The 27,626-nt window shown below is 45.9% G+C and overlaps 1 protein-coding gene across 1 annotated transcript in view; it reads left to right on the top strand.

The window, feature by feature from the left end:
• NADSYN1 (NAD synthetase 1) overlaps positions 1 to 27,626 on the top strand; it is a 1,375,099-nt gene that overhangs the window by 1,223,533 nt on the left and 123,940 nt on the right. The window contains exons 19-20 of the mRNA XM_069623454.1: positions 1,932 to 2,060; positions 12,570 to 12,746. Of these exons, the coding sequence (XP_069479555.1) occupies positions 1,932 to 2,060; positions 12,570 to 12,746 (306 nt within the window). The remainder of the gene's footprint in view (positions 1 to 1,931; positions 2,061 to 12,569; positions 12,747 to 27,626) is intronic.

Below are 27,626 nucleotides of genomic sequence, written 5' to 3'. Positions count from 1 at the left end.
GGGACTAATTGTCCTGCTTCGTCACAGGAGCCGGAGGAAAGGGTACAGGTATGAGACAAGGTCAGTACACTGGCCTTGTCAACAAGGGCTGAGAGCCCCTTGATCAGAAAAGAGGTTACTGATGCAGGGAAATGAGATCTTAATTCCCAACACCCTCCCCTGTGCCGAAATGCTTCTATGCAGACGACTTGTTCGTTATGCCATGCCTTGACAAAATACTTTCCAGTGTTCTTCTGTTCTTTCTAGAACCTCTGCCACCAACAACAAGAGAGTGGCCCCACAGAGTAGAAACCAGCCAAGGAATAAGGAAGAGATGGAACGGTAAACAAAAGGTAGTCGTCGAGGAAAAAAGAGGAAGTCAGGCAGACACCGAAGAGCACCAGAGGTAGCAGCGCTGCAGGACTGATGGAGAGAGGACCTGTGTCTATACGCAGCATTGTAGGGAGGCTCACGTAATGGTCAGAAGAAGATGGCAATCTCACACACATGCACACCAACCCCCTGGACCACCAGGTGAATGATAGGAGGCCTCACCCACCCTCTCTAAAGACACCTGCACAGGCCCCCGTAAGTGGGACCAGAGCCCAAGCATGATTATTAACCTTCCTTGGCCTCCAGATGTAGCATGCAAAGAACCCATGTGGAGAAAGTGGGCTGGGCTTAGACCATTATGCGAAACAAGAAGCCCTACACACATGGCCCCTGGAGAAACGAGAAAGCCATATTGGCTACGTAAATTGGACCAATCCCTGGGTAAGGGGTGGATTTAGAGCCGGGACTGCAAGAAGGAAGTGTGGATACCCATGGTGAGGTAAATGGTGGAGGTGGACCAGGACCAAGAGACCAACAGGAGGAAGGAGGAAGCAGGAAGCATCGGCATGTGGAGGAGATTTGTGAAGCAGGTGAGGCATTGGCTTAGGAGTGATAGTGGTTCTGCAGTGTGTGTGTGTGTCTGTGTGTGTGAGAGATAGAAAGGGAGAGTGTAAGGAGTGAATGTGTGAAGGCTGGTACAGATTGCAAGGAGGATGATTGAGAAGTGTGGTGTGGGAGGGAAGGGGTAGAAGCAGTGTGGTAGCAGTAGTATCGGAGAGTAGTACTGTGGGAGGAGGAGGAGTAGTAGCAGTAGTAGTATAGGTGGAGTAGTAATAGTGTCGATGGAGGAGCAGTAGTGTGGGTGTAGGAGTAGTAGTGCACGCAGGAGTGGTAGGAGTAGTAGTGGGGAAGGAGAAGTGTTAACATCAAAGGGCAGAGGCAGGAGAAATCCAGAGTGATACGTCAGAGGGACAGACAGTTGGTGGGGAGGAGTTGAAAGGATGCAGGTAGAGTAGAAGTGTACGGTAAGAAAGGGTGTGAGTGGAAGCAAGTAAACCATACAGAGTAAATGCAGGCCCCCCCCCCATTGGAATACTAACCTGTGGCAAGAATAGGAAAAATTAGAGAGGCAGTGAGTCTGCATTTAGGGAGCCACCACTAGTCTAAGACAGAAATCATATTGTAGAAGGATTCATTAGAACCCTTGGATCCATTCAACAACCACTACGTGAGGGTACCATACAGTTAATGGAACCTGTAATAGCCTTCCTCAATCATCTGATATATTAAGGGTCCAGCTGATTTCCTGGCTATGTATATGGGTATCTTGCCTTGTATGAAGCACTGATCACTAGAGGCATCTTGGTGCTGCTAGGTACCAAAAATCACTGTGGAAAAACCAGGCCCGCGCCCTGCAGTATTGCAGATGGTATTCAGTGTTAACTTGGGTCTGGCTGCGAAAAGCTCTGATGGCTAGGGACCCATCCTATAAGGAAAAGGAATACTTAACACAGCGGCATTCTAGAAGTACAATTACTTGTCTGTTTTTTGTTTTGTTTCGATCATCTGATAACACTAGCCTCTCTTGTTTAACTCTCCTCTTTTCGTTTGCTTTGCAGGCAGACATGGGTATGACCTATGAGGAGCTCTCAGTCTATGGAAAGCTAAGAAAGATTTCCAGAACTGGACCGTACAGCATGTTCTGCAAACTTATAAACATGTGGTCGAAGATCTGTTCTCCAAGACAGGTAAGAGGTGCCGGTTCTATCAGAAACATTTTCAGAATCTCTGTTGCAGATTATAGATCGCAGTTTGGAAATTGCGCTTTAAGGCATCATGAAGAATTTTGACAGGGTTAGTCTCTACTGAATAATATGTACTGCTTGATTCAAGTGGTTGTACAAAATAAAAAGGAACATCCATTATAACTTTCACAAGATTAACTATACCTTCGGATTCCTTTTTGGATCATCACTGATTGGCAAAAGAGCATCGTTTCTTTGCTCCAGATTTTTTCTACTACCTTAATTAGCATTGTAATATAGGAAGGAATTAACTTATTTGTACAAAGTGCATATTGCATCCCTGAAAGGGCACCTTGGTGAAAAGAAGATTCTGTAGCAACACCAGTGAGTATAATGCTCATTTTTCATTACTTTGACTGTTGAACCGTCTAAACAATCAAACATATAAAACTGCTTACATTTGTTCGTTTCCCTTGAAACCTGTAATTTTGAGAAGCTGTGAAAGGTCTCTCTCCTAATCAATTCACCCTCTTGCTTCCTCACATCTTATAACCTGCCTGTCCTCTTTCTTCGCTGCTCTTTGGCAGTTAAGTATTCCTTTTCAGAGTTCTCCTTCTATGCATATTTGAATATACTGATTTGTAAATTATTTTGCAATGTTGCTAGAGAAATGTGATTATACTGAAAGGTGGATACTTTGGGCCCCATTACAAGTATGGCGGTAATTGGTAAAATTGGCGGTAACTATAAAAAAACAGCAGGATAATCCACCAGTGTTCCAGGGACAAAAAAACTGTATGAGGTCCAGTAGTGCCAAAAAACAGAAACAAAAACCAAGTTCAATAAATCCAAGGGTAATCCATAAGGAAATCCAATATGGCAATCCAGGGTTCAAAAAGGCCAGAATTCAAGGATGCAGGGCAGGAAGCACGAACAAGGAAAAGCCACACGCCACAAAAGCTGAGAAGCACTGCTCCTCTGTTTGCTGGCACCTTAAATACTGTGATGTTTTCCCAGGCTGCAGCGTACCAGTGTCATGCGACTGGCCCGTGATCATGTGATCATTCTATCCCTGCGTTGTGGGCATGTTGGCTGCTGTCGCTGGACTGTGCCGGCTAGTTGCCATGGTAACTGCCAACAGCGCTGCAGTAAGCAGGTTCACCGCAGGAGAGTGAAAGCAGAGCCGAGGTATTAGCGAAGTGCCTGCCAATTGCCCATTTCCCCAACCCAATTGCGTCATTGGATTGCACCCATGTGGCATTGGTACCCCACAGGCAACAGAACAGGAATACCGCAACCGGAAAGAATACCATTCGATGAATGTGCAGATGACCTGCAATGCCGACCTCACAATCAGTCACTGCTGTGCCCAATATCGTGGGGCCACACATGACTCACTGATTCTGTGCAACAGCACCCTACCTGCATACATGGAGAGGCACAGAGAACAGCACACCTGGCTTCTGGGTAAGTAGCACTCAGACCTGACTGCCAAAAGCACTGACACACACCTGAGGTACGTAAGCAGTAGTAAAGAACTGCAAGACCCATGATGCAACAGCACGAATACACAGACCAGGCCAAGCACCCTGACTGACCCACCCAGGACACAGACTTGAACCATGTCACAACATAGGGCATCCAGCCATGCAAGGCAGCACCACGCAATCAGGGCTACGTACAACCCATGTAAGCATTGCCATGTACCCTACATGGCGTACTGCGACACCATAGTTGAACAGTGCATTGCCAATGTCACAGCAGTACCAGACACCACATGACTGCTGACTCCCACAACGTGAATGACTGCAAGTGAACCTTGTAGCCCAAGTTCCATCACCCTCGATGCACACAAGTTGCACCGTGCCCATCCACTGAGTCATGCACATAGGGGTATACACGTCAGTACCATTAACTTGTTCCCCGGCCCACACACCGCCATGTCTTACACAGTCCATTCATGTTTTTCAGGTGATGCTGGATACCCACAGTTGCTATTGCTAATGACCTGTGAAACACCCTGAAACACCACAGGAGATTGGCTACAATGAGGCACAGAGGAGAACAAGGTCATGCATCGAGCGGACATTGGGCCTTCTGAAACCAAGGTTCAGGTGTCTACATTGCACAGGCAGTGCACTGATGTACAGCCCCGAATAAGTTGGCAAAATCATAGTGGTCTGCACCATGCTGCACATGTGCATATGTAAGAATTTTGAAATGCCCGCAGATGAGGACAATGTACCCCCCAACCACTCTCTGATGAGGAAGATGCTGAAGGAGTGAACAGGGCACCACAGGCCATACGTGGGGATGTACGGGAAGGGCAGATGGTCTGCCCAGGAGCTTATGGATACTTTTTATTTACTCCAGAAACATGCCGCACAAACATGCAATCAATACATACGTCTGAATTACATTGAATTAAAACCCTCAAACTGATCATGATTCAAATGTGTTTATTTCTGGCAACACGGGAACCCCAACCCCAACACTAGCTATCGCCCTCTGCCCCAACACCAACTCCCAGCCCGAAGAACTACTTCCAATAGCGCTTGCGCTTCTCTCCCTTGTCTGCAGGCCTAGCAGCATTTGAGCCACGCAGTTGTGAGCGCCTGGGCGGGGTGCTCGCCAATGACCCCTCAGTAGGGGTAGCAGACTTAACTCCCCTGCACACTCCCCCGTAGCTGGTCCATGCTGAGGGGTATGAATGGCTCTGGCCATGGACTCATGGGATGAGGACAATTGTTCAGCAAGCTCATGCACCCTCTGGCTTGTGAGGCACAGGCTTGCATTGCATGTTACTGTGCTCCTGCAAAGACGGTCAATGGACCTCGACAACCGTCTCAAGGCCCCTTGGATGCAATCACGCCTGGCCTCAGCATGCCTCAAGTGTTCCTGTTTGATGACATGCATCACCACCTGCCTCTGTTCCATCTGGTCCCGACGGTCCCAGATGGCCTTCAGTGTGGGGCCAGGCACTGCCTGTGGTGAATTTCCTCTGACATGTTCCTCATGCTGCCCTTGATGGCAAGCATTCCCGGCCTGCTCCTCAGATGACTCCTCCCCATAGCGTAGGGCATGGCGGGATGCACAATGTGATGGTGGTGTATGCAGTGGGGAGAGGCTGCGCTGTGGGGAAGACCTGGGTGGAAAATGGCAAACGGGGGGAATGTAGCTGGCTGGATGTAGGGAGGCAGGTTGGTGCAAGTGTCGTGGAGGGGCCAGCCTTCTCAGTGGTTTGCTTGGGTGTCTTGTGTTCCTGTTGGGGCAAATTGACATGTGCATTACCACATTGCTGCTGAGGTGCATTGCAAATCAACATTCACTGTCACTTGTACTATGTCCTCAATGTGTGTTGGCCTCCTGAGGGGCTGGTATCGCGTGTCACCACTGACTACATGGCATACATTGCATCGGGCCGGCCAGGTGTGGGTTAGCCAGCTCTATTTGGTTGTGCATCCATGGGATGTGTTGGGCTACAGGCTGTAATGCCCAGTGGTATATCAGGACTGTTGGTGACAGGTATCCAGTGGTGCAGTCAGGTGGGTGCAGTGCATTTGGTTGTGTGGGTCAGGTGGCCATCTTTTCAGATATGTACTCCTCAATGTGTATCTACATGGAGCATTGTAGTGGATGGGCTAGTGGCTGTGACGCAACTATTTACTGTTGTGCATCCATAGACATGGACATGCCGTAGGTTTGCACGGTGGCTATGTTGCCTGTGCATGGGTGTCATGTTAGGGGGTCCTGTACCCACTGAATCCTGACATTGTCGTCTTATGCCTCACATGGATGGTGATTACTTGCTGGGGTTCATGTCGCTTGCTTTCATGGCAGTGTGGGTGGTCGTGGATACCTGTAGGGTTGTCCATTTGTGGGAGCAAATGTCACTGTGGTGCTCGCCAGATTCAGCTTGGCTGCTGGCTCCTAGCTCAGCGGTGCCCACACCCTTGATTCCCGACCGTGTACAGGATGCCACTGATCATGTCCACCCATGGTGACAGTTGCAAGGGTTCCACTGACCCACTTGCATTGGCAAATGTCTCCCGGTGGTGGATGGATATGCGGCTCCTGGCCTTGAGGTAATTCCACCTCTTTTTCATTTCTTTCACCTCACGTTGGACATGGCCTACGGCCACCACCTTGTCCCGGATTTCCGCTCATATGTTGTTCTTGCACTGTTGGCTGGTCTTCCTGTGCAATGCCCCATACGGCTCCTCGGAGTGGACAACCACTTTCTTGGCTAACACTGTGAGCTTCTGCTCTGTGAATTTAGGCTTCTGCTGCCTCATATCAGACACACTGCCTTTGCCCTTTCCTGATGACATGTTTGTCCTTGAATGGGTCTCTGGATGGCACTCCTATCCCGAGATATCCAATGGATTGTGATTTCCAAAATGGCCACTGCAGTGTTCCTTATATAGCATTGATGAAATTCCGCAGACCGCCATGGCGGTAACGGTAATTGTGCCGATTTTTTGCAGAATGTCATTGTTCCACAGGTTGTTCGGTGGTAACTCCACTGGGCAGAATTACTGTTACCGCCATTGGTGTGTGTGCCCCCCTCCCGGTAGGTTGTGATTCAGCAAAAATTCTGCTGATGCACACGGTGGTAACGCTAATAACGCCACGGTAGTGTTATCAACGATTTTGAGTCAGACTCGTAATGAGGCCCTTTATTTTTGGCAACTGCCTTGCATTAGGTTTTGTTCATAGTGCTTCAATCCATTGCATGCTGATTTGGCAAAACCTCTCCAAGAAAGCTGAGGGTCGCTGACACATAGAGCGGATCTGCGTGCGTGGAGATAGGAAGTTACACAGCATGTTTCATCTGCAGGCTTTTCCACGTGATCCAACATGCTTAGAGCCCCATGAGACAAACAGCGCCCACATTGAGAGGTCTCCGACAGGCTCTGCAACGCTAGGCATCAGTCAACAGATGCCCACCAGTGCAACCAACAGTGTTAAGACCATGGGCAGACCAGGCGGAGCGATAGTGTCAATCACACAAAAGAGCCAAGCAGCCAATATAATTAGAGTAAAGGGCTATTGAGATGTGAGCTTCACGGAGCAGATTTGTCTGCATTCAATGATTCATTTGTCAGTTACCAGTTGATTTGTGGATCACAAATTCACAATAGGCAGCAACCAAAATATGCAGCAATCATTTATTGTAGTGTTGATTTACCACTGCACAGGACTTGAAGCCCAAAAGTCCAGTAAATCCAGTCAAAGTTCCTCCACCTCCCCCTGTAGAATCGCCCAGGAGCTAGAAGTGTGCAGGGTACACACAGGGAGGGCACACTAGCATCAGTTTCGAATAATGATCCTGGAGGAAGTGTGCAATTATGAGGTGGAGCTCCTTGATTATGGGGAAGAGGCATATTATACTGATCAGGACCAATGTTAAATGAGTGTTGGGGTCTACTTCAGAGTGTAAGTGGTGGAAGGAATAATGCCTATGCAAAAAAGGTTGGAGGCCTTAGAATCCCATCTTGGTCACAAAGGGGAGATGATCACTGAAGAGAAGAAAGTTTGTCTGGTCAAGGGGACATCAATAGCAGGCCTGCCAAGCTCAGAGTTTTGAGGGGAGTGAAGGGTGCCAATGGAAGAAATTCTCTTCTACCCGCCACCTATTTCTGGGGCAAGTGAACAAGCGGAAGGAACTCCTTCCAGGGGCAGAATGTGCCCTTATTAAGCTGAGGGAAACTCTTTATGGAGTGCTGATCATAGCCCAACTTCATGCTGCCAACCCAGGGAAGAGTAATACGTGGGCTTCAGCATCCTCTGCCTAATGCTGTCGGACCACACCCCTGAGGGCTAGATTTCCTCTTTGGAGGAGGAAGAGGAAAGGACGGAAAAGTAGGGAAGGCACTCTAGGGAAAAGAGCATGAAGGACACGGTAGACAAGTCTCCTAACATTGGGAATTCTGGAGGGATGTTCTTCCCAGACAGTGTCTGGCACCCCAGGTCTTTTAACTGGGCACCCTGTCCTAAGGTTGCACAATACTTGAAGTCAAGTCTTTGCAAACCCTTAGTAAAGGAAATAAGGTGTTTAGTGATGGCAGAGTGTCCTAGGCGGAGCTCAAGGGCAAAATAGTGGCCACTCGAGTTAGAGCCCCTTATGATCAGCTTCATGACAAAGAGCAGAAGGATTTAAAGTTAGGCATGGACAGCGCTTGGCAGGGTCGTTGCAGTGAGTTACTGGACCTGGCAGGTCCATTATTGAAGATAATGGATTTAGCATAAAGGGTCAGATACATGAGTTTCGGTAGAAACAACAGCATTGGGAAAATGGGCCATTGAATACAAATTATGTAATTTCCTAAGAATGCAGGAGGAGCTTATTACTTAAAATAGACTCATAATTGGTGTAAGGGTGCAGAAGGAGGAGACTGACACAGGTGGCATGATGTTTGGCATAAACCTTTATTATACCAAAAAATAAAGAGAAAACCTAGCTTACCCTGATTCAACTAAAAACTAAGGGTTTCGTCAGAATGTCTGCAAATCAATAGTTCCCTGTCCGGTGTCAAAAACCCTGCTTCTGTCCCTTGCACGTAATTCTAAACTAAAAAGGCAGTGGATCTTCTTAGTCCAGAGGAATGCCACCCTTTTTGTGCACAGTGGTCCACAGTTCTAACTGTGGTGAAGAGTCTGTGGGGAATGTCTCCCTTCTCCAGGTCTCAATTCTTTTTGCAAGCACAACACAAAGTTTCAATTTACAATGCTAAACAGCAGTAAGGTTCTCAGTTCAAGTTCACAAGGTGAAGTTCCGGCTAAAACATCAATATTCCTTATTGTCCATAGTTTCTTTACTATTGGGTTCCTGGAGAATGTCTCCCCTCTCCAGGTGTTTTTTTCTCCAAGGTTTCACAATGCGGAATGCCTCCCTTTTCCTAGTATCTTGCTAGTTAAACACAGCCACGGGGAATGACTCTCTTCCCCTGATTCCGGTCACCGGGAGAATGACTCCCTTCTCCTGGTAACCTTTCAATTGCCAGCACAGTTCTAGATCACCAGGGGGAATGACTCCCTTACCCTAGCCTCTCTCTCACTTCAGTGCTTCAAACACAGTTCTTAACTTCTCTTCTTTATTGGGGGTAACTTGGTTTCTTCTTTTTACCAAGTACTGCGACAAGTAAGAAGACTCGTGCTCTGTGTGGATTTCAGGTCTCAGACCATGGTTTCTCTTGCTGTTATTTGGCCCACTTGGTTCACTCTCCTGGGACAACTAGGAAGACACCTCACTTCCTGGTTTGAGTCCCAGACCCCTGGTTCTCTCTTTTAAACTCTCCAGCCAAGTATGGATGCAAGGGGAGATGCCCTGCTTCTCGGTGGGGGTCCCTGACCCCTATTTCTCTCCTCCTTATGCTCGACCCCCTTGGCTTGTCTTCTCGGCAAGTACTGATGTGAGCAAGATGGCTCACTTCTCGTTCTGGGTCCCAGACCCCTCTCTGGTGGCCAGTGGCTTTCGTGACTCCACTGGGCTGAGGAAGCACTCCTCTGCTGTAGAGCCTTCTTGCCCCCTGCCCCGTGTCCCTATCAGGCTTCCTGATTACCCCTGTGCCTGCTACTGGGGTTGGTTAGCTCTCCGGTCCTTCCGGGGATCAGGCGTCCTCACTATAGCACCAGCGTTCCTTCTCGTCAGCTGTTCAGGTATGCAGTTCTCTGCTCTGCTTCCAGATTCCTGTGGCCGCACCACCAGATAATCCCCCACAGCTGCTTGCCTCGGTCTGCCACTCTGTCTGGTTTTCTTTCATGAACGCGATTTGAAACTCACAGGTTTGTCGCATGCCGAAGGAGAAGGCAGCAAGTCCCTTTTCAGTTTTCTTTTTATTTTGGAATCTCCCCCTGGCGCAGCGTCCACACCTGCAGTGAGAAACTACAAGTCAATCCTTACTTCTCCTAGGGACCGCCTCGACCCAATGCTAGGGTCAGGCAAATCCCTAGCACTCTTAAGGATCTTCTTCGTCCCAATACCTTCTACTTTACAGATATTACAGAAGCACATAGACCTAGTCTGTTCATGTGAGTGTGTGTTAACAGAGGGGTCTAATGACTCAGGGAGTATGTAGAGTATGGGTGGAGGGTGTATATGCCGCATTAGCCTGAGAAGTTCTCCGTTGTCCCCAGAGGGGAGGGCTCCTCCCATGATATCCTCCCACTGAGTACCAACCCTAAGGGGACTAGCGGGTAGAGGCCTCATCACCCTGGACTCATCTCCAGATCCGTCACACTGGGTAATCTTGCTGCTTTTTGGTGACACATCAGCCAATGAAATGGGGGAAAATGTGTAGATATACAAGTGGCCCCAGACAAGTTTCTGGCCAGTATCAAGAAGATTTTCCCATCAAGAGTTTTTGGCAGGAACGGCTCTGGCAGCAGCCGTTCAGCTGGTAATTTTCTGCCACAACAAAGGTTCCAGACTGGCCATGGAGTGCCACAGTGCTGGAAGAAACCCACTCATCAGTCGCAGGAGGAGTGGGGGTGTGGGGTGAGGTGGCATGTCACTGGAGAAGTGTGATTGGTTAGGCAGCCATTACATCAGATGAGCCAACAAGTGAGAGTTTATCCTCCAGTGGGAGGCAGAATAGCATTGTTTCTTAAAATAGGCAGTTGCTTTCAGGAGATGCATGGGTATTGCAGACAGATATGAGGTTTCAGCTAGAATTCTGGTTAACTCCCAGGTAAGCAAGACGTCCTACCCCTATTCGAATGTCTGCAGAGGAAGCAGCAATTATAGGAGGTGGGGGGAGAGATCTCACACAAAAGTGAGCAATAGAACAAATGTCCTAATGCAATGATAGCTTTCTTAGCAACATGTTTATAACGCACAGAAAAGAGAAGGGGAGGCCATCAGAAATCCCTCAGATATGAATTAAGGATTGTAATATTGCCATTTGTGAGGGTTCAGCAATGTGAGACGGACAACTGTTGGATGATTGTTCAAAACATGCCATTTTATTAGGATAAAAATTCAATCAAAATGTCTCACTATCCCGACTCTGATGAGGATTTCCCTACCTAACCAATCTAAAGGGAAACACTCTAACACACAAAGTCTGACCCTCACACTAAACATCAAATACATAGGAAAATATATGGCATTTCAAATTGGCATCAACAATAATATTCACAGTGTCTTGATAACCTTTTAACAACCTGGATGAACTCCCTTCCCCAGGATGCAAGGTGTATTCAGCTTCAATGTTCATCAAATAAAATATAAGGAATTCCACATAAGTAGCAAAGTCTTAATTAATTTCTTGAAGTCTCAATATTAAGGTAGAGATCTGTCAACCACAGTTCCAAGAACAAAAGTTATTCTTCTTGGTGAAATAAAGTCTTTCCACTTCCTCAGAATAGCATCAATGTTATTCTCAGCCACGATGCCCTCTTACCACTTCCAGTTATCCAAGAAGACTTGACACAGTTAAAAAAGGAATAGAACTAGAATGCTAGTGCAACACAAGTCTTAGCTAACAGTATTATTCGTCTATTCAGATTAGTATTCACAATAGGTATATTTGTCAGGATGACTTTGCAGTTCTGCTCTTTCTACTTAAACAACTTCACTTCTACTCAAGTTTACCATGAGGACATTCGCCTTTACTCATAGCATTTCACATTACTTGTACCACTGAAGTCTTGCATCTACTGACAACCAGATATACCACCACAGCTTCAGTACTTTGTATTTCAAGACAGACTTTGACCACATTCACTTTAAGGCACTGCAACATCTTCAACCAGGAAAGGAACTCTTCTTCTGAATGCCTCTCTGCAAGAGGGATAGCCTCTTTGCCTCTCTTGTCTGTCTGGCACCACAATAACAACCCAAGATTGCCTTTTGGACCCACCTTACTCCTTCTATACCAGACTCTGGCAACATAGGTTGTGTCAACTTCTAATAATGTTCATTAGCCACAAGGTTTCCCTTCCCCAGCTTGGCTTTCACCTCTTTGCCAACTGTTAACCAATTAATTACCCAGAAGCCTTGGTGCCACTCTCTTGGCTTCAGCTAATGCTTGCACGCTTGTAACTTGGGCAAGGTTGAACTCCTATTGGGCTCACAGTAATTGTTAGACTGTTTTCTGGTTTTGAGAAAAGGCAGTTTTCAATCTCAATGAGGGAATACTCTTGGCTTGGGCAACGCTTGCCCTCTCCAACTGCAGTTACAATGTTTACACACTTAAGTTCTTTTAGGAACAATGGTTGTTCATAAGAACAAAGAAGTAAAGTTCACTCTTCAATTGGAAAACAAAATTTGGCAGACGTGACCACCTCTCAAGTTCTACAAGTTTTAAATGAAATAATTGGTTTTACACCAACTTTTTAAATTGATGTCTTCTAAAAGGAAAATGTATATATTTTTTTCTGTATGTTTTTTTATGTGTACATGATTTTACTTTTTGTTTAAATTTACATTTTAAGCCATAACATAAAAAACATTGTATTTTATTGATTAGTGTCTGCAAGGGTGAACCTCTGTGTTTTGTTCACTAGGTGGCAGAAAAGGTTAAACATTTTTTCAGAAGCTATTCAATCAACAGACACAAAATGACTACTCTCACGCCTTCCTATCATGCCGAAAACTACAGCCCGGATGACAACAGGTTTGATCTTCGCCCCTTCCTGTACAACTCTGCCTGGCCGTGGCAGTTCGCGTGCATAGATGAGCAGGTAATAGACCCTTTTTGGTGCTTATTTTGGGTTCGTAAAGCATGGCTTTTTTTGTTGCTTACAGCTCTCATTTTCACAGTGATCTCTCCCTCTCCCGCTGGTATCTTCTTTCGTCTTTTTATCATGTTTATCTATCACAGTGTTTCGTATCTCAGTATGTGCTATGCTTCCTACCTCTTTATAGAGCTGTAATCTGTGTATCGGTTTTCTCCTCTCGTCCCTTCTCTCTCCCTCTGTTTTTCTTACGGACACGTTCTTCTCTCTCCTCCTATATCCGAATACATAGCTCTCTCTCGTGTGCTTGTCCTCTCACCCTGCGTTTCACTATTCCACTTTCTTTCGCTTGGGAGGGGGGCCTGATGGGACGCTCTCTTCGGTAGAGCCGGATCACCTACTTGCCAGTTCTTGTTGGCATTGACACTGCTGTGGCTATAAAGCAAACCCTCTAGATACCTGGCATAAAGTGCAGATGCATATGCAGTGGTGGCGCAACTCCCTTGCGCAGATCGGGCTCTAGTCCCCCCCACCCCCTCCTCGAAATTTTGGGCTATGCTGACTCGACCTGGCCGACCTAAAGAGCAGGACAGAACAGGACACAGACGTGTTATAAAGGCCTGCAATTACTAATGTAAAGCCTTTCATATGCATACATGTTTGTTTATTAATTTGTAGGGCTGGGCGCAACAGAATACAAAGGATACTTATAGCTTAGTTACATAGTAGAGACAGGTAAAGTAGGGTACATACAAACATTGTGTAATCAGGTGGTCAAGTGAGATTAATATATACATAATTACATAGTCAGGATAAAGTACAGTAAGGAGCCAGATCCAGGGGTACAAGCAAGCGCAGGTTCAGAGGCTAGTGCAAGTAGGTTAGTTGTAATGCATGCTTAGGCAATTGAAATCGTGATGTGGGGTTAGTACGTGCATGCCAGGGGAGTGATTGGAAAAGTGGGGGGACAGGAGACCGCTCATTCTCACAGCAGTTCTTATGGGAGTTCTTAAGTGTGTAGTTTCAGATGTGAATAGTAGACTTAACTGCTTGTAACATTGACGCTTCACCAGATTAGTAAAATACCCTTACACAAGTATGTTTGCCCCGCCCCACAGTCTCTGAATTTAGCGCCTCTCCTAACATTTGAAGGGTTAGCCTCCCCAAAATGTTATCCTACGTGCACCCCTGTGCCGCTAACACATTGGCGCAGAGTTTGTTTTTGGGCCCATGGCACGCTCTCCTGCCACGCAGGCTGCTACTCCACCTATAGTGTTCCTTACAATTCCTGGGAGGACCCCGGTACCATGGATCCAGTCTATGCCGATTTTTGACAATTATGTGGCAGCAATAGGAGCAGGGGCGGAACCAGCCTGAACATGTTGGGGGTGCTGAATGATGCATTGGAAAGTTGTTAGTGAGTGGGGGCCATTGTTGCACAGTGGGCCCCTCACCACATGCTCTGAGCCTAGGAAGCTGCATAGCTAATACGCCTTCCTTTGACCCATAAAATCAGTGGTGGACAGTGGTCGAAGTGGGCGGGAGGAGTTGAGAGCGGTGCTCCTCTGCTTTTATTTATTTCCGTTTTACTGTTCCTATACTTTTACTTTGAAAAGAAACAGTTTCAGAAGGGTTTCGTTTAATTACAAAAAAAGTGTAGGAAGCAGTTGAAACTTGCACTTAAGTGCACTGCACTGAACGTTCCCCTAAACAGCAGGCACGTTTGTTTAGGGTTTGTATTGTGCGATGAAGGGGGCGTGGTGATGGGGTTTGTGGGGAGCAGAGCAGGCCAGCAGGGATCATAGTTCCACTACTCCCTTTCGTATACTTCGACCACTGGTGGTGGAAGTGGTAAAAAGGAACTAGTGGTACTGTGGCTGAATCCAAAAAGCAGGGAGAGGGTTGGTGTGGCAGATGGGTAGCACAGGAGGCGTGGGGTGATTGGGGGAGGGACAGGGCAGGGCACGTCAGGGTTTGACCTTTGGTTTCCAATTCGATGTATCTTTTTCTATTGTTGCCAGACTCAGTGGCTCAACATCATTTAGAATATCAGGCTCTAGGCCCCCGTCCACCCCTGAAATTTGGACTATGTTGACTTGGCCCTGCTGACCGACAGACCCATGGCCATAGAGAACAGGACACAGACATTAAACGGTGCCTGGGCTTCCCGGTTAATAAAGGCCCTGCAATTACTAATGTAAAGCATTTAATTGTTGGCACCTGCATTCATATGCATACATTTTTAGGCAATTGAGATGGGGTGGTAGTACTTGTATATCAGGGGAGTGATTCCAAGTGTGGGCGGGAGACATCTCATTGTCACATCAGTCCTTAAGTGTGTGGCTTCAGACGTGAAGGAGAGAGTTAACTGCTTGTAACATTGAGACTGCGCTAGAATGGTCTCATTAGAATGTATACACTAGCTAGATACCACCTGCCAAGTAAGTTTGCTCCTCCCCCACAGCTTCTGACTTAAGCGCATCTCCCAAGGCTCCCTGTCAAGGAGCGGATTGTCTTTAAAACTCTCGCCCTCACGCACAAATGCGTCCATAACATGGCCCCCCGTACCTTTCTCAAAGAATAGCCAAACCTATCACAGCCAGACCCACAAGAACTGCTTACACCAACCGACTCTCCACCCCTAAGACCTGAAGGATTCGAGCAGGAGGTGCCAGCTTCCCTTTCATGGCCGCTACCCACTGAAACACGTTACCTCCTCACATTAGAAGCATTGAGTCGCACTTAGCCTTCCGGAACGCGATAAAAACTATGCTGTTCGTATAAACTTAGCCCCCCAATGCTTCCACCTAGGCTGCATGCTTCTACCATCTATGTGATGTAATCATAAATGTTTCTGCATGACTTACTAAACCTGTAACCAATTATGGATGTAACCTTCTAAAATTTGCACTGTCATGCTCACTTCTCATTGCTTCTAAATGTAACTAAGCAATGTTCCTGTGATATAACTAAGAAAGTATCCTTGTAATGTTACTAAAAAAGCACTCTTGTAATGCAACTAAGAAAGTATTCTTGCAACAGCGCCACGATGCCCGAGGGCTGCTGTGCGCTTTACAAATGTAAAAAAGAAATAAACATTTGAAGGGTTAGCCTCTCCCCTGCCCACTCCCCGAACCTCCCTCCCCCTGAAATCTTTGTATAGGTGCACCCCTAGCCAGACTGCACATTGGCTGGAATAATAAAGTAATGGCACTATATTCGTCCCTGACAAAATTATAAAACCAATATATTCATAAATAGAAATCTTTGATACAACTCTGCATGCAAATTATACCGGATACTATTTGACACACATTTTTACTTATGCATTACTGTTATGTACACTAAAACACACAATTACAAATATAGTTGAAACTCTGGCAATAAAATGTGAACAGTATAGGGTTCTATACATTGTCAGTTGGTAAAATGTAATGTTCCTACATGAATAGTATAGGAAGTTAATCCTCTATGACAGCTGACAGTTTAATGTTCATTTTTAATTACTGTATTTCATCTCTTAATGAATACTTATATTTGTACGTAACAATAATTGAGCAAAACAGAAATGCATTACGTTGACCAAGCCCATACCCGTACCTTGATTTGATATGATTTCATTTAGGTCTTATAAAGCGCAGAACGCCCATAGGCCTCAGTGTGCAACATAAAACATACAACACAAAGACCAGCACAAAAAAAAGGAATAAAATAAAAAAAATCGTAAACAGAACATCCTGTAGAAATGCAAAGTAGCAGGAATAAAGTTGCAGGCAACAATTGGCAAATCCCATGGGTGCACTAGGTGTATCGATTCCCGATAGTCACCTCATAAGTGTAAGATTACATATTATCCAGTTTCTTGCATAGGCTAAAGAACAATGGGAGCTTGCTTTGGCCACACCCTATAATGATACAATCTGAATTACTCTTAGTCCAACCGATGTTAACTTGCACCCTACTCTGGAACCTCAAGTCTTGGGTTCTAATATAGTTTTGCCCCATTCTTTGACACAACCATGCCAGGACTTTGTTCCTGGGCACCTCCCTTGGCTCAGGATCCCACAATTTCTCCACATTTGTAATTAAACTCAATACACTTTGTATTTGCGAGTAATCATTTGACTGCAGTCGCTTCAATTGAATCCAAACATTGGCAAACACAACAGATTTGTATGCATGGAATATGCATTTGCCAGGCGCTGTTATACAGGGACTACCTGACCAGATGATGCAACAGCAGGAACATGGTGTGATTATCTAGGCATATGAGTGTCTGGCATATACATATCTAATACCTATACACCACCCAAAACGGCTGGCGTTGTCAATGTTTGTTTATACGGGACCACAGTATATAACGTATATAAATCAAATAGTTGGAGGCATGCTTGTTTAAGAAATGTTTATTAAACCTGTTGCTGCAATTAAGCCATTAACTCTTATCTCTCAGCAGACTACTTAAAAACAACACTGACAGGACAGAGTTTGATGTTACTGCTTGATAGAGCAGGAAGATGTCTTTTAGGTGGTTAGGGAAGAGCCGGTAATTATTATTATAATTATAGTTGTTCTTTTACAGGTGGGTTGGGAGGAGCCGGTAGTGGGAATGGCCATGCGGACCAAAATGTCCTTGGGCAGTCAATGTGTTGTAAATAACTTAACCACACCCTCAAATTCTGTGTCCCTCCTCACATGTCCTCTCCTTCCCAGCTTTACTCGAATGGAATACTTTCGGCTTATGATCACCACCTAATAGCCAAAGCTTAAAATGGACTGAAGTAAAACTATGCTACATGCAAAGCTCTGTGGTTGGGTGTCTCTATGGTTGTCACCTCTCTGTTCCTTGACTGTTCTGGTGAGTCACTCTCCTCTGGTCCTTGGCTTCCTCGGGAGCTGCTTCTCTGGTCCACCCCTTGTCTGGCCTTTGATTCTTTGGTGAGATGCTGTCAAAAACAAACTGAAGGAGAAGGCTTCCATTATCTGTGTGCTGTTTCTGTTTGAAGTGCACTTTGAAAGCCTCAAATTCCCACTCTTGCATGGTGTCTTCATGCACTCAAGTGTGCCATTGATTTGAGAAAGATATGGTAACAATAGCCGCTTCAAAATCACTCCACTTCCCACCCTAACTGAACATATATAGCGGCACACAACCTGTGCAACAAAAAAACATAGCTTACAAAATAGAACATGCACTATCTGGATGCACGTATATGCATTTCCGTAAACACCAAACTAACCCACCACAGAACCCCCACACTCCCTAAGCACCACTCTGACAGACCCAGAGACAACTGCTCCAGAGAGCTAAAATAATATATGAAAAATACACTGCATAGAGCCGCATTTTCAGTTCTGCACACTTCAACATTGTAACAAAGCAATCTTGCCCTGATTTCCCGCTACTGCATCAGTCTGCAACTTCACTGCTTGAGATACTGAAGCTTCTAGAAACTGAGAAAAGGGCTGCAGGTGTGCTACAAAAGATGCAATAAAATAGCATAACAGGACATAGCAAATAATGTCACTCATTCTCCTGTGGGGGTAGTAGTTTACATGGCCCAAGCCACTTCTGTGAGTGGCAGCAACAGGGGAGAAAATTCATGTTGGCTCTGCCACAGTTGGTGTACCACTGACTGGCTGCTAAGACTATACATTTGCTTTTCAAATCAAGGGTTTTATGTGATTAATCCTACAGAGTCATCACAGAATCCTAGCCTAAAGTCTCCTCCCATGTGGCCAGGGAAATGCAGATGCTACCTGATCCTAAGCCTGGGGGTGGTATCAGGGGGCAAGATCACATGGGAGGAGAAGGCTGTCAAGGGAATGCAGTGACTCAGTCAGGAGAGACTCGGTATTCATGTTCTTCTGAGCATGAGGTTTTTCTAATGCGTAAATATTTAATGCATGTTGTCACCATAGGGCCTCCCCTCCCAGAACTACCCAAGGTACCAAGTATAAGAACCTTCTTTGTAAACAGGCAAATGATGTATATAACAATCAGGGAATTAATGCTACTACTTTTTGTAGTAATGATTATCTATGGTGTTTAGGTTATGAACCCAAGAGAAATCCCATGCTTCCTTTAAAACTTTCCCTGGATATCCATCATGTAAATCCCCTGCACAAAATGGATTACATGTTGCTAAAATAACTTAGAACTTTATGGACTACAAGTCCCATATGTTATGCTCACCTGGTCTCTGCGGAGGCGTTGGGGCACTGTTGCAGCCCTCTCTGGACTTGAATCACCTCCCTTAAGGCGTCTCCCTTAGTAGAAAAGCTGTGAGCGGTGGTACATGGTGAGACTGCTCCTGCGTGGAGATGTGTGTGAGTGCGCCAATCTATGATTGTTGTTCCTTTCAAACCCTTCACCCTGAAGTACGGTTTCTGTGAGCATACGCCAGCCCATAAAGCTCACCTGTGAATTATGGAAGATAAGCTCCCCGTCCTGCTACTCTGGCAGGGGCGCGTCAAATGGGATCTAGTTCCTTCACTGATCCCTGATAAGGATTAGTCCAGTCCAGCTGCGACTGTGCTTCTCCTTAAGACTGGTAAGTCCTTTCTTGAGCTCTTGTGATGCTGTTCTTTCTGTTTAATGTTGTTATATGTTGCTCCTAATTATGCCCGCAATAATGTCTCTCTTCTGTTTTCTTCCCTTAGATGGAAACGCGGTCTAGATGCAGCTGTGAGACGTCAGACGCGGCCGGAGGGAAGACGGAGGCTACCGCAATTTTCGACAGCATGTAAGCGAAGGTTAAAGGTAAAGCGCGAGGTGTGGCGAAGCGCAACCTTAAACTGACTGTTTTTTCAATGTCTAACCTTGTCTTCTGTTTCTCCTTGCAGGCACTGCTGCCGAAAATGGAGCGTGTGGTGCTGCGGTGCCAAGATGAAGATTTCGGCATTCCGGATAGTGTAAAGATGAATACTTGGCTCGCCGAAGAGATGTACCGGTAAGAACAGCTTCCCCCAGTTGGTAAGTATGCTGGCAGGAAGCAGGACGTCCAGGAAGCAGGATCTTCAAAGGTAAGTCTGACCTCAGGCGACGGTGAGCGTTACGCTGCTTGCAAGTGCAGAATAACGTGAAGCACTGGCCTTAAGGATGAGCAGCTTATATAGCTGAGCTTCTGAAGCCACGCCCACCAGGTTCAGCCTGCCTGCCACACCCGAAGGCAATCCATTAGTAGGCACACCCAAGGATACACTTGGGGCTGCTTAATTAATGGACTGTTCAGGTTAATGCATTCTGCTAATGGATGGAATGTTCAAGGTTAATGCATCTGGAGTGCTATGTCCATAATAAAGGCTTTAGGTGTCAAATGGATGTTCTTGTTTACCTTTGTTCATGGACCTGGCGCCAAAGGCACCAGGACAGTGTCCACCCAGGTCTCCTGTGCATGCTACCCCTGCATGCCTGTGCCCCTGACTTCATGACCATGACAGCATAATGCTCTTTGTACTGAGATGAGGAAGAGGGGCCTAGAATTGCACAACTGAAAAGTGCAGTCTAGTTGTTATACTTATCCACTCCTGAGTGGGACCTTTAAACATTTAAAGGCCTTTCAGGTGTGGACCATTGAGGAGGGGCAGTAGAAGCAGCAGAATAAGGCAGAGGTTGGAGCTGATGCATTGCCAGTAGAGGGACGCAGTGCAGGTAACTTGCCGGAGTTTGGGGGTCCAGCCAAATGCAGAGGACGCGCAGCGGGAAGCGGTGTAGAGGCTGCCTGTCCCAAAAGATAGATAAGCTCTCCTTGTCCTGCATCTCACTCCGGTGCAAAGTCTACACCGGAGCACGTGTGGAGCAGCAGGTTCTCCACTGAAAGACAACGCAAGCGGAAGAAGGCTGACCGGAGCTGTCAAATGTCCGGAAGATCCCAATGTGTGAAGCAGAAGCAACCAGTCCAAGAGGTGGTCATAATTGAACAGAGTTAAAGCAATATCTCAAAGGGGAGACATCAAACGAGAGAACATTGCAATATGTGATGCGAAAGCCAAGAGGTGGTAATAATTAAACAGAGTGAATGCAACCTCCCCAGAGAGAGATGTTGGACAAGAGAATATTGTAGCCCGTATTGCCAACAGCCAATAGGTTGTGTAGCAAGAAATCGGAGTCCGAAGGAGAAAAGCCCCCAATGTAGACAGGATCAAGGGGTAGAGAACTGTAACCTGCATTGCCTATGGCACACACATCAATGTGAGAATCATTGTCTTTTTGGACAACATAAATTCAAAAGAAGTTGTAAGCCAATTGTTACAATTTACCCAAGAAGCAGTTGTTGGTTCAACTTTCCCCATTAAAGAGTTAAGTGTGGAACGGTTGGAGCAAAGCTCACCAGGGAGTACACATTGCAGTAGTAGGAGCTTTATCCTGGCAGGTGAGTATACCAGGAAAGGGACAAATAGTGGTTAGTCCTGTCAGGTGAGTGGACCACAAAGAAGATATGAAGTACTGTGACTGTGGTAGAAGGTTGTGGTGGAAAAGAGGGGGAAATTCCACTATCGTGTTTTGATGATCTATCATATAACCCATCCTGACGAAATTATTGCTTATGAAGAACTGCAGTATGCTAGAAGGTGATTGGTCCTTTTGAGAAAGGAACTTTTTTCCGTTGCCATTTCAATTTGATGTACGAAGATGTACGAAGAAAGAGGTTGTGAAAACTTTAACTACTGTCTTAAGAGTGAAGGATATACTGGATGAAAAGAACCGTGTATTCTACTTGGAGTGGAACTTGGCTTTTGAATATAACTTTCTTCCAATTGAACTTTGATATGAAACATCCTGGATTGATCATGGGGAAGGGGAACCAATCCTGGTCACAAGGATTCCTGTTTTCTTTGTTTGAATTTATTTGAGGAAACAGCCAAATGAACCTTGTATTATTTTTGCTGTATGTATTAGTGTGAGGGATAGACATTTTCCGGACACTAGGCCACTTTCATCTAGTTTTGATTTGTTAGGTTAGGGAAAGTTAGGTGTTTGTCTCACCCTTTAATATTTAATAACTGGCTACTTATGAGCAAACTCCACCTATGTGGCTGTCTCCCATATCTGATTCCTCACATATAGGACTGAGGGCGGGCCAGTGCACTAAGAGTGACATTCTGTGCAATGGCTTTGAGGTCCAATGACGGAGAAGCACAAGGGTGCACTATTTTATTCCTACTCATTAAATCTGTTGCATTGTAAGGGTGTCATTTTTACAGATCACATTATTTCTTTCTTTTTGTATAAGTGTGTCATAGTTTACAATGAAAGTTTTCAAACAAATTTAAAAGAGAAGAGAATATAATATACAAACAGTAAACATATGACATCACTATCAACCAAATACTTAAAATCGAATCTGTTACATTTATAAAGTGTGTGTGTGTGCTTTTACGAGTGTCTTTAAAAATTCCACCATACTTTGTAATGATCTAATTAATTGTGTTTAAAAACCTTTCATAACAATATACATAAGTACTAAAACCACAATCAATTGGATAACTAAAAAACGAAAAGGTTTCATTTTTAAAAAAGCCTGTGCTTTTACGGACATCAAAGTCATCCTTGTCTTACTTTATAGTGATCAAATTAATGACATTTAAAGACCTCAATAATGTAATGGATAAAGGTAATTAATTCCCTGATACTATGCGCTTCCTGCATGCTGGCCTGCATGTTCACCCAAACAGTGTTGTCAATACATTTCTCCAAAGTCTGGCGTCTTAAGAGCTGAAGGGAGGGGTATTCAATGACCAAATGATCCAAATTCACCAAAGGATTTGCAGGAATTCTTAGATATGAGCCATCTGCTTCTTATATGGTTAATTTCCCCTGTTGGCAGCACGTTTATTCTAAATCTCAAAAACTGTACTCGCTAATATGCGTTTTGTATACTGGTCATGTACTTTGGGATGGTGCGCAGGGTTGTTGAATCCCAAAAAAGGTGTTTGTATAATTAAGATTTTGATATCCCCTCCCCGGTCTCGGGACCAATCCTAATTGAAAAGACACTTTTATCAGCTCGGTGGGATTATCGATCAATAAAGATGTTAATTGTGTGTTCAAATTAAGGACGTTCCCGACCTTTGATTTTAAATAATACATAGGGGAATTTCTCTTGTTTGTCTGCATTTGACGGCAAAGATCTTTGTAAGTGAATACCTTGGGGGAACAAGTAGATTTCTATATAATTGTAGCAATCTCCATTGGTACCAGCCTGTTGGGGACATCAGCCATAGTTTGTGTTTTAAGACTGTAGTTGGTATTGTAAGGGTGCACAAGTAGACTCGGGACACAAAGGTGGCATGCTTGTTGGCATAAACCTTTATTTAACAGAAAATAAGGAAGAACCCTATCTGCCCCTATAACTAAGTGGGATTTCCCTGCCTCAACCAAAACTAAGAATGATTTCAGAATGTCAGTCAAAAGTAAATATTCCACTGTCCTGTTTCCCAAACCTATTTCTGTCCCTTACATTTCAAACTATAAAACAGGTTTCATCCTAACTCCAGAAGGGTGGCTCCCTCCTTCTGGATGGCTATAGGCAGTTTGTAAATGATGGTAGAATATCCTCCTTCCCCTGGCCGACACTAAGCCTTTCTTTATAGTGCCATAGTGCCACACCAAACGGGGGCAAGGTGGGTAGGTCTCCTTTCCCAGGCCTTCCAAACAACTTTTTACAGTTCCACCAAGATGGGAAAAGTGTCTCCCTTCCCCAAGCCTCTTCCAGGGTCTCTTTCAACAGTAGCAATTATATCTGGATTTTTGCCGGTGGATGTATCTTTCCTCCTCTGGTCTTCTCACAGCCCATGTCAAAGGATATCTCTCTCTCTCTACCCCTGGTCTTCTCCTGACTTTGATTAACAAATTTCCCTTGTTTCTGTTGGTGGTCTTCTGATCTTTGCCAAAGGATATCTCTCTTTCTCTGGAATTCTCTTCTCGTTATGTGGGTACCAGATCCCTTTATCAAGTTTAAAATGTCTCTTGCTGAAGCCTCGTTCACTATCCTGCCAGGCATTATCTTGTACATATAACTTTCCAAACTTCTCGACATTCGGGTTCCAGATCCATATCTCTCTTCGGATTTCTTTGGGGTGCTCTCTCACCCATTATGTTTTTGCTTCTCGGTTTGGTCCCATTGGGACAAGGACGCTGGTTCTGCACTTCCTCCTGACAATAGCCTCTAGGAGTCTAGGGTTTCCCAGTGCCTTCCCTGACCCCCTCCGCGTACCTTCAGTGGATTGTCTTTCTCCCGCAGATTCCTCATCTTGATAGATATCCATCATCCAACTCTGCTGGTCGGAAACCTTTCGCCAGGGAGCGTAGTGGACCTCGACTCTGACGTCAATCCATCTTGCTCAGCACTCGATCGCCGGCTCCAGATATAGCATGTGTATATATAGCACGTCACTACGCCCCATGCTTCAGTTCCTTTTTTCTGTGCACTTGCACGCTGCATCGGGAACACAACTTCGAGTTTTCTCTGTTTTTTAAAACATTGTCGTTTTCCCCCCAGAAAACCTTGATGCATTGTCGTCTCACCGGATTTCATGCTTCAAGTGATGCCACGATTGCAAGGCCAAAATGTCCGTAACCGACCCCCACAACGTGTGTCTGCATTGTCCTGGTGTTGGTCATGACACCGAGTCCTTCGCGTCATGCTCACAAATGCAGCCAAAATCCCAGGAAACTGGCCTTGGTTTCACCGTCTGCAAAATCTATGACGCGGTCTATCATCCGTCTTCCGAGGCCGAGACGGATGATCCCACCCACGAGAAGCGGAAAGAAAAACATTGCAAAAAGACCAAGAAACAATCCCATTGCATTAGCCATTCGCCATCGTCTTCCTCACGGAAAAAGAAACTGCACCACCTTCATCAGCGCGAGTGCAGTTTGTTGTGGGAACGAGGTAAGCCCTTGACGGCGCCAACCACATGAGAAGAGTGGGAAAGTTTTAAAACTTCTATGCTTGAAATGTTTAGACAACAAACTGCTGTAGGGGTGACTCCAGTCCCCGACCAGCAAGCTTTGGTGGTGAAAGTGGTGCTCGGTGCTCCAGACCCGAAGCCAGCCACTTCGATGTCGGCAATGTCGAAAACGCCTTCGGGCGCCACGCCTACTAGGCATAAATCACTGGAAGGCCGTAAGACTGAGGCCGGCATCCATCGTCATCCGAACGTCCCTCGGCACCGAAAGAACCATCGGCATCGAACGCCGCCTTGGCTTCATAACCTATTCAGTTGGAAGTCAAGCCCTTGGCGCCGACAGCCGGTAATGGTTTGTTTGTACCACTGTTAAGAGCGAGGTTCTTCGACTTGTTGAAGTGCATTTTTGGCATCGATGACCCCAATTGTCAAGTCGACCCCGTTTACATGGGAGCCAGTGGCATTGATTATTTTGACAACCAGGCCGATTTATTGCCCATGGCTCAAGGCCTACAGGACGCTAGTGGCCTAGATACTTCCCCAGACCTTGAGTTGCAGCAGCAAAGCCATCCCTATACTCATGCTAATTTCAAGTTCAAGGCTCTGGTTGACAGGGTTGTTGACACCCTTGGGTTGAAGTCATCTGCCGCACCTCTTCAAGAGTATGAGCTCACTGATATCTTAGACGAGGGTTTCACAGTTGAGCATAACATGCCATTTAACCCAGCCATTGTGGAACCGTTATCCTCCTTATGGCAGCACCCATGCACTATTCCCCTGTAAACGCCAATTTTACGGGGAAGTTTAGGCTGGCAAGAGGAGACCAGTCTTTTCTTGCCACACACCCTTCCCTGGAAGGGCTGGTTATTCAGGCAACCACTATTTCCACCAGACCAGCACTATCCACTTCCAATCTGCCTCCGTACTGAGGGGGAAAGAAATCTGATGCATTGGCCAGAAAGGTGTTCACCTCTGGCAGCATGGCACTCAAAGCCACAAACATAGCCTGCGGATTCACAAAATATTCCTTCTGCTTGTGGAAAGCTGTGGAACATGCTGCTGAATACGTCCCTGAGGGTGCCATGCGGGATGGATTTTTACATCTGGTGGAGGGTGGGAAGGAGGTAGCCAAGCAGTCATTGCAAATGGGCCTGGACGTAGCAGACTGTTGGCCGATCAATGGTTTCAGCAGTGGTGATGAGGAGGTAAACCTACCTGAAAACATCAGGCTTCTCCCCGAATGTACAGAACAAGCTGCTGGGCATGCCCTTTGAGGGAGACATGCTTTTCGGCCATGAAAGCTGGCGAATACTTGGAGAAGTTTAAAGAATCCAAGTTGGCTGATAAATCACTGGGCCTAGCGGCGCAGCTGGCCAAACCTGCCTTCAGCTTTGCATGCAGAGGCAGGGGTTATAGGCGTTACATACCCTATGGAAGGAAGGTGCAGCTCCTGCAAGCCAGGCAAATGCTGGAAATGCTGGCTGGGGCACTGCATGCATGTATGTGCGAGGGGATGCTCCTGCGCCTCCTCGGACATACTGGCAGAACAATCTGGAGCGGGGCATTTTAGCAACCACGCGCAGGCCCCTGCAGAAGGTACGTTTATGGCGATTTATTTTTTATTTAAATGTGTATGGATGTGTGTATGCTTGTGTTATAGGACTGTGGTGGGAGCAGGATGGGCGGCAGCCCTGGGATAGTGGTGGGAGTAGGGTGGGGAGAGCCCAGGGTCTGTACTGGGAGTAGGGTGCAGTGATGGCACGCAAAAGCTCATAGCGATTTCTACATACTGTCTATCTGGCACTTTTGGGGGGGCCCGGCCTGCCCAAACTTTGCTCAGGGGGGGCCCAGGCCAAAAAAGTTTGAAGACCACTGCCTTACAGACACGTTATTTTGTTTCTTTTTTTAATATTTTTTTCTTACTTTACTCCTACAACCATTACAGAACCTTCTCCAAAGCAAGCCTCACATTCCAAAAGAACATGGCATTTCCCAAAGAAGATAACGCAACACCATCTGCTTCAAAATAAGCCGCATTACTGGGAACAATGTTCTCGTGTCTGCAGAAAAACATACCAGCAGGTAACATCAAAGCATGCATACCGCGATTGATGTTACACCTCCCAATACTTTGATCAGGACAGAAAACAGAACTATTGTCCCATTTTCCTCTAGGCAGTAACCCAGAAAAAATTAATTTCGCAGTTGGAAAGATGTTCATGACTGCTTCAACCAACTGTTCCAAATCTTTCAACAAAGTACGTGACCTCACGTAGCCCAAATGGCAAACACTGTAGTGCAAAAGTACCACATGAGGAGTTGTCATTGTACGCATCTCGGTGCAAACAAAAGTGCTGCAACATTGCGATCAGTCTCAGCGCTCCACACCATCTCCACTCCTCTCACATCAAAATGATGTGCCACATGCCTACTTTCGGCATAGAGCTGTAAACCTTGGACAAAAATATCTCCAAGGACCAAAACCCTGACCCTCTGCGCCTCTGCCATCTTCAGTATACGCACCGTCTTTCGATACAAAGGAACAATGTGAACATCTGATTGGCTGATGCCCACAGTCCCCTTTCCATGCTGGATTTGCTGTAGAAACCTGTATGTGACACGCCCTACCCGCGGACAAGCATTGTGTACGTGCAGCACGTAACTCTTAGCCAGTCCTTCTACCCTTTTCACATCACTTGCGATTCCATTTCCTCATTGGACACAGCTAACCAGTCACACACCATCCACCAATCACATTAACCACCAATCACATTAACCATCCCTACATCTAACTCCGTCATCAAAATTTCGCACTTCAAATGTACTATTGATCACTCTGAATGCAAGTCGCATATCATTGCAAAGCACCTACTTCAAAAACAACTGTGCAAGTGTTGCGGATTTCTATGTACAGCTCCATCCATGCGCATATGCATGTGTATAAACTACAGGTATGCATATTTTACTCAAAGA

This window comes from Ambystoma mexicanum, chromosome 11 (genome assembly GCF_040938575.1).
Source record: "Ambystoma mexicanum isolate Mex_15411 chromosome 11, UKY_AmexF1_1, whole genome shotgun sequence".
NCBI lineage: Eukaryota > Metazoa > Chordata > Amphibia > Caudata > Ambystomatidae > Ambystoma > Ambystoma mexicanum.
Note: the sequence above shows the minus strand (reverse complement) of the source record. Positions and strands in the feature narration are given on the sequence as shown.